This window comes from Sinocyclocheilus rhinocerous, unplaced genomic scaffold (assembly GCF_001515625.1).
Source record: "Sinocyclocheilus rhinocerous isolate Xijiao unplaced genomic scaffold, SAMN03320098_v1.1 scaffold173, whole genome shotgun sequence".
NCBI classification, from domain to species: domain Eukaryota; kingdom Metazoa; phylum Chordata; class Actinopteri; order Cypriniformes; family Cyprinidae; genus Sinocyclocheilus; species Sinocyclocheilus rhinocerous.
In genome coordinates, this window is record NW_015645056.1 from 236,615 (window position 1) to 248,174 (window position 11,560).

Genomic DNA, 11,560 nt, shown 5'->3' on the forward strand with positions numbered 1-11,560 from the left:
CACACACACACACAGGCACAATTAATTACACGCTGATGAAGAACGGGAACATTTTCTGTGCACGCATAGTGCAGTCACCTCATATTGACATAGGTAATGACGTTATAGTACGTCATGTGTTATATATTTGTTGATTTAACTCTACAGGTGTTTGATTTTGTCTCACCTCCAGGTTTTTGAGCATTTCTGTCAGATTCTCCAGAGGTGTGTTCTTGTCACAGGTGAACTTGTTACGGATGCTCTCGTGGTCTTTCTGCAGTCTGGTGTACGTCTCATTGGTCTCCTTGAAGAACTACAAAAGAATAATAACAAAAATAAGCCTTATTTTATCCTTTGCTCCCCTTCAGGTCCACACCTGTATGCGTTTTTTCCATAGAACACAAAAAGAGAAATTTTGAAGAAAGGATTGGTTGCTCTTTTCCATGCAATTACAATAATGTGGACTGGGGCTTTCGAGTTTCAGACACAAAAATCACCATGTACTGTAAGTATCATAAAAGTAACCCATATTCCTTGTGCACTATATATTCCAAGCCCTCAGAAGCCAAGAGATTTTGTGTGAATAATAAGTCGAAATGTAAGGCAGCATTATTCACTATACTATTTTAAAAACTAAATAAATAATTTCTTGTCTTTTTAAAAGACAACCAATCTTATCTTCATTGATGCTTTCTAAGAATTGTTTACAACAAAACTGGCCATTATAAAAATCCCTTAAATACATTTGAACACTTGAGCATGTACCAGGGTTTTGTTTTTGTTTTTTTGCATAAAAATGTTCATTACTTGAATTAAAATAAAATAGTTGCTTGCAACATTTCTCATTTTAATTTAGTTTAACCTGATGTACTAAAAAAACTAAAATTTAAACAAAATTAATATTATAATTAATATACGTTATTTGAAATAAAATGAATATTTGTATATTTAAAAAATGACAAAAACACAACAAAATTACTAAAACTTTAAATAAAATTAACTGAAACTGAAAAAAAAAATATATATATATATATATTAGTGCTGTCAAACGATTAATCGCGATTAATTGCATACAAAATAAAAGTTTTTGTTTGCATAATATATGCGTGTTCTGTGTATATTTATTATGTATATATAAATACACACACATACAGTATATATTTCGAAAATATTTACATGTCTATATTTATATTCATATAATTTATATTATAAATAAATATATTTAATATATAAACATAACCTATTTTTCTGAAATATATACATGCATGTGTGTGTATTTATATATACATAATAAATATACACAGCACACATACATATATCATGTAAACAAAAACTTTTATTTTGGATGCGATTAATCGCGATTAATCGTTTGGCAGCACAAATATATATATATATACATCAAACAACAAAGCCTTACTTGGCTGTAAGCAGCGTTCTCCTTCAGATGAACATAGATGCACTTGGTGATCTGCAGTAACCAGCTCCACTGGGTTTGCAGTGTGTCCATATAAGCCTGAAAGAACCAGAGAAAAGTGCTTATTTGCAGTGATGTGCAAAATTTCTTGTACAATATTATAAACCATTGTATAAACTGAAAAAAAATCTACATCATACAAAATATCATGTTTGTAAATTTTAGTGTGTGCCAGACAAATATTATAATTTCAAAGTCATATTAGCATGAATGAGGCAAGTTTTCATAGCCACTGTTTTGTCACAGATGTTGTCATTGCTCTAAGTTGAGCGTGAAGATGTTTCCTCACCTCTATCTTGTCAGATGCTGGGTGCTGGTTCCTCAGGAGGATGTCCACCTTTGCCTTCAGTTTATTCAGCTCTTTCTCTTTCTCTTCCAGATCACTCATCAGTTTCTGGAAGGAAGGATGTATTTTATAAGCTAAAATCATCAGGCATTTACATAACAGGAAATAACTGTCTGGCATAGTTAAGAAAGACTATTTTTTAAAATTGTCTTAATTTCACTGAATGTGATTTTTTTACGTTTTCCCATGTGTACATGTTGTATTTCATCAGTGCATGCATCTCAGAATTTAGCAAAATTCAGAATTTAATGAGTCGACAACTGCCACCTGATCACTTGAGACATAAAACAACAGCTGAAGAACTCATTCTTGTTCTCTTTCCTGTATTTTTTGCATTTTTTGTGTCCGCTAAATTAATAAATGTATACAAACAAAGAAATGTAAACTGGGTAACTCTTTACAATAAGGTTAACATTAAAGTTTGCAGTAGTTTTTATTTAACACTTTGAAAGATTCTCAGTTCATTAGGGTCAAATTACATTGTATCACTGAAACGTGCATTTACTGTAAAAGCTGAAATTGTGAAAATCACTATACCAATTCAATATGCATTTGTGATCATTTGCATTACTGTATAATATTTTCTAATGATTGTGTGTGTCTCCTCACCGAGTAGCTCTCTTGTTTCCGTGGGATGTAGTTGTCGATGTTTTTATCGCCCCAGTCAAACACCAGCTCCTCTTCCTCTCTGTCGTTGACCCATATGATGGCTCTGGAGATCTCCTCGATGATGTTCTGCAGGTCTCGCAGCTGAGCCGCACGCGTGTGGGACATTTTCTACACGTAAGAAAGAAGAAAAGATCAGATTGAGAGAAGCGCAAACACTGGAGAGTACTGATCTGTTAAACATTTACAGTCTAAAATAGTTGCTACATAATATTCCCATTTGTATTACTATACAGTTTTGATAACTCTACTATTATTCTAAAATGTGGTAAAAATGAGTAGGTGAATCGAAACCTAACACATTTATATATAATCTATTTGACGGTGTATAAGCAATTGAATTGAATCACCTGCAATGGACTCTGATCAAAGTGTAGAAACATCTAAAAGATGATAAAGAGAAATGAGAGATGTTTCATTAGCTGACCTGTAAACTGTCCCATTCTTGGTCCAGAGCATGGAGTCCGGCCTTTTCTCTGCTCTGCAGCTGAAGCAGAAAGATTCTGTCAGTACATGTTTATCATTCTTACAATGAATATATTATAAAACAACACTTGAAGCAGTTATGTGAATTTATTTGAATGTTACTCCATTTGAGTTACATTTCAGTTCAATATCCTGTTACTGCCACTTTAAATCAACATTCAAATTCCTGTGTTTGCATTAGCATGAGCGTGTGTGCAGTGCACACAACGCACCAGTTCATCCCGTGCTCTGTCTACTTCCGGGCTTCTCTGGATTGAACTGTGGAACTTGTTGTGATTGAGGATTTGTTGGCTGATGTTCTCCGCATCATCACCGAAGGGTGCGGTCTCAATGAGTCTCTGCAACACACAAACAAACCCTTTCAGACATGTGCCTACAAACACAAGCAACTGATTTACAGTCTTCTGGAGTGTCGCCTCATTTTAAATGCTGTTACATTTCTTCATATGGTCAAACATGGTCAAAACAGCAAATTAAAGTATAAAGCTGGGTTAGTTAAATTAAAGGCACAATATGTAATTTTCGCCACTAGAGGGCGCATATTCAAAATAAACAAAGAGACAAAGGCGTAGTGCCGTGACTGAGTGTGGAATCATGGGAGTTGTGGTCTTCATCCCCACTAACTCAGACAAACCATATATTGTCATAATCGTGTGTTTTATTAGTCACGTTGAATCAATAAAAGCAGTTAAATCTTCTGTTTATTCAGCTACCGCTATAGGCATTTTCTGGGTTTCTTCTGCGAGGAGTATTTGGAGTTTCAGCGCGAGAGCGCCCTCTGGCCTTCGGATGGAGATTTACTGCTGATCACAGAACCGTGCTTCACGGAAAGATACGCATGACAATCGCAGCTTCCAGTGGACATCTTATCATCTAATTTTGCCCACAATTTTGTATCGAATTAGAATTTGGTTCAGAACTACAAACATGAATAAAAAGTGTTTAAAAACTACAAACAGGGCAAACGTGTGAAACCGACTTTGAGCCTTTTAAAGACGCAATTATGATCTGTTAGTATGTCTCAAATCTCAAAAGTATCCACTTTTTCTTCACAAAAAGAGTAAACACTTTAAGTGCATACATAGTATAAATGGGACGCAACAATAGATAACATTAGGTTCTGTTGTTGTAATATTCACTTCCTGTGTTTCTTCCTGTTGTTCACTCATTTCCCTAATTAGAGAGTACCTTCTCCTGCGTCTAGTCATAGTTTAACATTATCATGTGTATATATAGCCTTCCTTTTCCTCAGCTCATTGTCGGTTATTGTCTTTCTTTGCATGTTAAGCATTTCCATTTCCATGGGTTTCCTCATGCATTCCTGTACTCCTGAATATATCGATACAAGCTGCAGTTAGATCCATGTCTCTCCTCGCAACACTGTGACAACACATATAAGACACATCTGAACTTATGTAGCAAAAATAGAGAAAGGATAAAAAAAACAAACAAAAAAAAACCTATTGCACAACAAAGCCCAGTAAATCACAATTAAACAAGACAATGTGCAATGCTTGTTTTGGGAAGCCATTCCTTCTGTATTTTGGTGCAGAAATGATACACGTTCAAGCTCACTGTTTAATCACAATGTGTTTGTTATTCTTCACTTGTGTCTGAAAGCATGTAGATGTTTAAACAAAAGTTAATAATTAGTGTGATTTATAGCCTCTAGGTGGCAGTGCTTAATCATTACCGTCAGTTGTGGACTAAAGCGCCTCTTTTACACTGATCTCAGATCAGTTTTGTGGCTTCTTATATAATGTCTGGGAATCCGGATCAGGGTCTGCAGGGTTGTTTTGGTGACTGTCGAGTTATCTGAAGTATTCGTCCTGACAGAGCTCAGCACAGATAAGAACACAAACCACTCTGAACCAGTCACACCACAGTCACTCTCACTGCTTTTGTCTTGCTTTCTTTTGCTCCAGACACTCCCTGTTTTACCCTCCCTCCTTCCTGCTCGGGCGAAACATTGCATGCTCTGTCTAATCTCTGCTGAACTGTGCAGGGGTGTGTGTGTTTCATTCACGTCTAACTTCAGACAATCAGTGCAATCAAGTCATGCATGGTTTCTGCAAGTTTGATGAAGGTCATTTTTTAAAAATGGTCACACTTTGTTTTAAGCTCCAATTCTCTCTATAAACAAACCATTAACTACAACTTTTGCCTCAATAATTTGCTGCTTATTAATAGTTAGTAAGGTAGTTGTTAAGTTTATGTATTGGGTAGGATTAAGGATGTAGAATATGGTCATGCAGAATATGTGCTTTATAAGCACTAATAAACAGCCAATAATAGGCGTGCTAATACGTAACTAGTTAGTAGTGAGAACTGGTCCCTATATTAAAGTGTTACCAAAAACAATTAAGGGAAATTAATACATCAACATGTTCTCTTAACGTAAATGTCTAGGTAACACACAACGAGTTGTATTAGCAGCATATCAAAATCCGAATTTTTTCAATTATTTTAAAATTTTAACAATAAATAATGGCTTAAACATCTCTGCTTCCAAACATTAGAATATGGAGTAACTTTACTGTGCCTTCTGATCACACTGAAAAAAGTGATGTTTTTTTCAGTAACACTTTATTTTATATTATAATGAGATCCCTTTGCAACGTCACCAACGGAGCGAAATCAGACGCGCTCGTTTTCTCAGACGCTCGCAGAAAAAGGCTTACCAAAACAAAGTTACTGGGTTAATCTTTTTCACGTTTCCTTGGTTGGTAGATGCACCGGGGACCTGATTATAGCACTTACAACCTGTAAAAGTACCATTTTCATGATATGTCACCTTTAAAGGAAAAGCGCTCAAACGGGTGTGTGTAGTGGGAGTGGCACAGAAACGCTGGGCGTGTCTCCTGCTGTAGGTGTGGACGCCAAACAACTCCATCACAAGTAACAAGAAGTTAGTCAACACAGGGAGTCTGATACACTCCTCTCTCTCTCTGTTTGGAAATGCGTCAGATCTCAGTGAATCTGAATGTGAGATAAGCCTGAATGCTTCCACTCACAGGCACTGAACTGGCCTGGACTTGAGGAGGAGGCTGAGCTGTGAGGGTAAATTCCAGTTAAGTGCTGTCATTATGGGCTGTACGGTCTGTAAACCCTGTCTTTCAGCAGGGTGAGAAATCACAGTCAACTCACTGCTATTTTCCAGACAGCTCAGGAGACAGATCTGCTTTGGTAGTCCATGTAAAGAGAAGCTCCAACAAAAGCTCTACGGTTTGAGCCAAGATCGAACACAGAGGATGATTTCGCACTTAAACTGGAAGTTTATCACACAAATATAGATGATGTCAGTAGAGCATATCTTGCATTACCTGGAATTTTCCTTTCGTGTAAATAAAGTCAAAGTTCACCCAACAATAAAAAATCATCTTCATTTACTCCCCCTCAAGTTGTTTAAAACCTGTATGAATTTCTTTCTTCTTCTCAACACAAGAATACATTTTGAAGAATGTTGGTAGCCAACCAGTTGTTGGCTTGGAAAAAAAAAAAGCACTGTGGAAGTCAATGCGAACTAGAAACTGTTTGGTTACCAACATTCTTCAAAATATCTACTTTTGAGTTCAACAGAAAAAAAGCAATTAATCAAACGATAGTTGATAGAATATTCCATTTTGGGTGAACTATCCCTTTAAGGCCAACAACTGATGGTAAAATATGACAAATAAACTAGTAACACAACTGTTCTACAGTAGTCAAACACCGCAAAATGAACATGTTTTTAGTTTTTCAAAACACACAGTACTGTTGATATCTAAAAATAGCTGAGATTGAGATTATTGCCATTAAATTGCATCAACTTTACCTTCGCTCAGCAAAATTTTGCATGAGAGCAAAAAAAGTTCGCCACAAAGATTACACTCATGTTTAGGTTAGTTAAGTGAATCGCTTTCAGAAAAAAATGTGATGGTGATGGTACCCTTTCAAAAGAGATATTTACTAATATGTGCACTTCAGGTTCTAATATGTAACATTTAGTACCTTTAAGTTACTAAAATACACCCTTCAGCAGTAAATAATGTACACTGCATAATGCACTGACCAACAGAACGTTGCAAGGGACTTCTGTGTGAGCTGTGCTTTATACATCTCTAGCAATAAAATGTGTTTCTTTGTGTCCTTTTTGGCACACATAATTATGCATTGTGAGAATTATGTAGTCTTGACAACATTAGGGGTTACAGATCATTAGACTAACCTCGTTTTCCCTGTATAAATGCACCATGCAATGAAACAATACAACGGCTAAGTACCTCATCAGTTACATTGTTTTGTTTTTAGTAGGTAGATGCATTGAGAGTTTTTCTCAGGCTATTGAGTTTTTTATATTCATCGATATTCCCAGTGAATGACTCATACAGAATGTTTGCTTTGAACAGACTGTTGTGCAAGAGAAAAGCAGGTGTGCTGTTTTAAACTGTGGCCTAGAGACAGACCTTTTTCTGGCTGATCCATGCGACTGCCTCCTGGAAGCTCTTGCTAGGGTCGTCCCATGCGATAACCTCTGACGCAATGATCCGATTGCCTCCACCAGCGGTCCTCCTGATAGTGGTGCCCGTGATGGAGTTTCGAATTTCTGAGTGAAAGGCGTGACATTCGTCCAGACTGCAAGACAGATCGAGGATTAGACGCTTTGCTTTGAATCTATAATCCTCTTTATTTTTTATATCAGAAATATCTGGGTGTTCAGCAACTGGTATTTTATGTCCCATTAGTTGATTTGTACTAAAACTCAAGACATTTCAACTTTTTTATTATCATTGTGAATAGCTGCGATAGAAATCACAGTTGCGATTTTTTAAGAATCTCCCTTAGTCAGTTGTGATGTATTTTCCGACAAAACATTTTTTTTCAAAATTGTGTATACTTGATTATCAAAGGTACAATAATGTCAGTGACTAGCATGCTTGAGATGAATTATGAGACATGCACTGTTTTGTATAGAAAAAAAACTAAGTTTTTTTAATTGTGTACCATTTCCAATCAATCTGTTATTTTTTCAATTTGTGCAAAAATGTGAAAATATTAGCTGTGAAATTAGCTTTCCCTTGTTGAGAAGAAGTGCACTTATTTAATGTGGACTAATAATGTACTTCTACTTGAAAGTATATTTACTGCAGTGTTATTTTAGTATCACTGAGATACTATAGTTTTTATAAATATTTTGAATTTGTTTTATTTTTAGATTTTATTGCATTTTCATTTTAATTGAAGTTAAAGTTTTAGTCTTTTTTTTTTTTTTTTTTTTTTTTAAATGTCTACATCGTTTTTATTCATTTTTATTTCAAGTACAGTATATCAAGTTAAACTAAATGAATAAGAAATAAGAAATATTGCCCTGGAAATGGGCTTAAATATATATATTTTTAATTATTACGTTTTTATGTTCTAATTTTTTGTTTAGTTTTTTTGTTAACTATAATAACCCTGATTTATTGTATCTGTACATGCAAACTTTTAAAAAGTAAATTTAAAAAAATAATTTTATTAAACATAAGTTTTACTTTAAAGAACATTTTAAGTCATCGTCTTAATTGTTTGCTGTGCTTTGAAGCACACTTATTTTGATGTGCTTAAAGCACATGTAACATATTTAATTATAATTCTAACTGTAGTGTTATTTGATATAACATTTAAAGTTAATATGTTTTGAATGTACTCAATCGCAACTTTACTATTACAAATGTGTAATTACACATCAGTTGATTTGATAAATCTCCACAATGCCAAAAATGTCCACAGTTGAAGAAACACTCATTGCTGCTGAACAAATTTCACAATATATTCCTGGTTACTGACACATTGCTCATAGTGGGCTGGGCTGTATGCTAAAGTGTGCATTATGTGACAGCATACTAGTTTCATTTACGTATGTGAAAACACACAATCACACGCTGCAGGTACCTTCGGATGATCATTTCATTGGGCTGACCCGCAATGCGTAAGTCCACGGCGTACTTATTCATCTGCTCCATCAGAGCCGCTGCCGCATTCATGTTTTTGTCCACTTCAGCTGCTGGTCCCATCTCCAGAAAAACGACAGAAAAAAAAAACATTAGAATCATGTGGAAAGCAGTAAAACCTTAAATCACTGTGTGTGTGTGTGCGTGTGTGTGTGTGTGAGTGTGTGTGTGTGTGTGTGTGTGTGTGTGTGTGTGTGTGTCACATGCATAACTCTTTTTCAAAGTATGCATGAAAATGACACTTACGTTATCTAGGATGTTATGTGCTCGGTTCAGGCAGCCCATGCACTCTTGGTAAAGCATCTGAGCTCGTTTTTGAACAGACATGGACGACATGCTAAAAAAACAGGCAAAATAAATCAATAAATACAGTAAAAATTTTACATTGTTACAAAAATGTTACAGATCATGTATTATATCACTAATCATTTAAGGTATTTTAAAGCAAACAAATGTTTAATGTTTTGTTGAATAGATTTAACCATCATTCAGTTAAAAGACAGATCAGAACATATTCTCAAACGGGAATAGTATTTCACATGTTGTGGTTAAAAACAAACAAGCCAGGTTACATTTTGAATTCCAATCATTTGAATGCATGCACATGCACAGATTTCACATGCACAACAATTTTATGAAAGCCCTGTTTGATATGTGACCACATAACAATAATGAACAATACACGCAAAGTCCATATGCACAATGGTCATGTGTGACATATCCAATTTTTATAGCTAAAATATTAGTCTTTTATAGATGTGGACTTAATGGAGCTCTTTCATTTAAGTCAACTTTCTTTCGGATGTTTCACTAAATTTCACCAAAATAAATATAATACAAATTTAACAATTGGTGATATACAGTAAGTATAGAGTTAATCAATGAACGTATATGCTACAACTCAGAAAATATATTTTCTTACATTTTAATTGCTGACTTTGTTTATAAATAACAATAAAACACTTGATAATTTAATAATGGAAACTTACCTCTGTCCTCCTCCTCCTCCTCCTTGTGAGTTTCTGGAGAATGTTTGTGCAATGGTCTGCGTATAGCCATCATTGAACTCAGACTGGTATCCATTTCCACTCATGTAGTACTGCGCGCCGTCATTCCGGGGTAAACTGTAGCTCACGGTGGTCAGATCGGGCCGGGAGTTGGATCTGCGGCCGATCGTGTGGAGTCTGGTCTGAGATCCGGACAAACTCATCTCTGTGGAAGACTGCAGCACCAATTCTGTGACCGGTCTCAACCAAAGAAAGCGCAAGGAAAGTTATGAAAGTGCTGCTGTTCTGCTCTGCTCTTGCTGCGCGTCTTTGCGCGGCGGTGAGTGCGCAGATACTGGCCGCTGAGCTCTGGATAGTTCCGGTTTTGCAGTTAGACCACACCTGCGCATTCTCACTATAGAGAGAGTTCAGTTCCCATGAGGTGCGACTCAGGAGGCGCGATATCAGTCATCCTCACTTTCCCACGGAATTCTTTCATACGGTCGGATAAGAATTTTTTTCTGCTTAATTTTTTGCAGTTTTTTTTTTCACTACTTGAACCGCAGCCAACAAGCTGCACATTCTATCAAAAGCTGAAGATGCCCTGCAAATTTAACCTCTACTAGGCCTACTATTAATTATTTGGTTAGTTTCAAGACTAGATATGTGTATACATATGTATATATACTATATATGTGTACATATACATATGCATATGTATATATATATATATATATATATATATATATAATGTATGTGTGTTTGTTTATTTTTCATTACTTTCAAAAGGTAAAGATTGCAAATGCAGTCCATTTATTTATTTTTTATTTACTTACTTTTTATGAAGTTGCATGAAAATGGCACATGACCTGTTTTTCTTATGTTTTTTCCCCACAATTTTTTTCACTACTTGAACCTCAGCCAGCAAGCTGCACATGCATTCTATCAAGAGCTTCTTTTTTTTAGCAAAATGTTTAATTAATTAATTATATTTTTATTTTGTATTAATTGATTCATAAGGCATTTATCTATCTATCTATCTATCTATCTATCTATCTATCATCTCACATCTGTAAAAAGTCAAATTGTATCAATAAATAACACGTGATTGCAGGGAATCAGAAGAAGCATAAAGCACGCCCTGTCTGACTCAAATACACACAGACTCAATCTGCGGAGGACTTTCCCCCGTGTGTGTGTGTGTGTGTGTGTGTGTGTGTGTGTGTTGTCCACGGTAGAGCGACACACCCACCTCACCTAGCCTCACACACCCTTTACAGTCCTCTGTGATTACAGGGAGGTTCTTGACAGGTTAACTTAGAAAAAAAGTGTAGTATGGTGGTAGTACAAAAAGATTGTAATTGTCCATTAGCCTGTTTGACAAGTGAAAAGTACAATGCATAATGTCATATTGCATTAATTTACCATTTGGTGTGGTAAAGTTAGGAATAGATGATAAATCTGATAAATTGAAATTGAGTCATAATTTTTTTCTCAGCATTTAAAACTATAATTATTGAAACCAGAGTTCATTGCAACATTGTATGTACGCAATACTATGTGTCAACATGCAGAATATGATTTTTTAGCTTTCTACCCCTGAAATTTTGCAACACAGCAAGACTCTTACACAAGCTTATCTCAACCAACC

The 11,560-nt window shown here is 35.5% G+C and overlaps 1 protein-coding gene across 1 annotated transcript in view; it reads right to left on the reverse strand.

Moving 5' to 3' along the window:
- The window catches only part of dspa (desmoplakin a), a 31,430-nt gene extending 21,173 nt beyond the window's left edge, over nucleotides 1–10,257 (reverse strand). Inside the window, exons 1-10 of the mRNA XM_016508244.1 lie at nucleotides 9,913–10,257; nucleotides 9,170–9,260; nucleotides 8,865–8,986; nucleotides 7,397–7,565; nucleotides 3,164–3,289; nucleotides 2,893–2,952; nucleotides 2,409–2,576; nucleotides 1,743–1,847; nucleotides 1,397–1,492; nucleotides 167–292 (exon numbers count right to left, since the gene is read on the reverse strand). Of these exons, the coding sequence (XP_016363730.1) occupies nucleotides 167–292; nucleotides 1,397–1,492; nucleotides 1,743–1,847; nucleotides 2,409–2,576; nucleotides 2,893–2,952; nucleotides 3,164–3,289; nucleotides 7,397–7,565; nucleotides 8,865–8,986; nucleotides 9,170–9,260; nucleotides 9,913–10,133 (1,284 nt within the window). The 5' untranslated portion in view covers nucleotides 10,134–10,257. The remainder of the gene's footprint in view (nucleotides 1–166; nucleotides 293–1,396; nucleotides 1,493–1,742; nucleotides 1,848–2,408; nucleotides 2,577–2,892; nucleotides 2,953–3,163; nucleotides 3,290–7,396; nucleotides 7,566–8,864; nucleotides 8,987–9,169; nucleotides 9,261–9,912) is intronic.
- Between the last annotated feature and the right edge of the window lie 1,303 nt (nucleotides 10,258–11,560).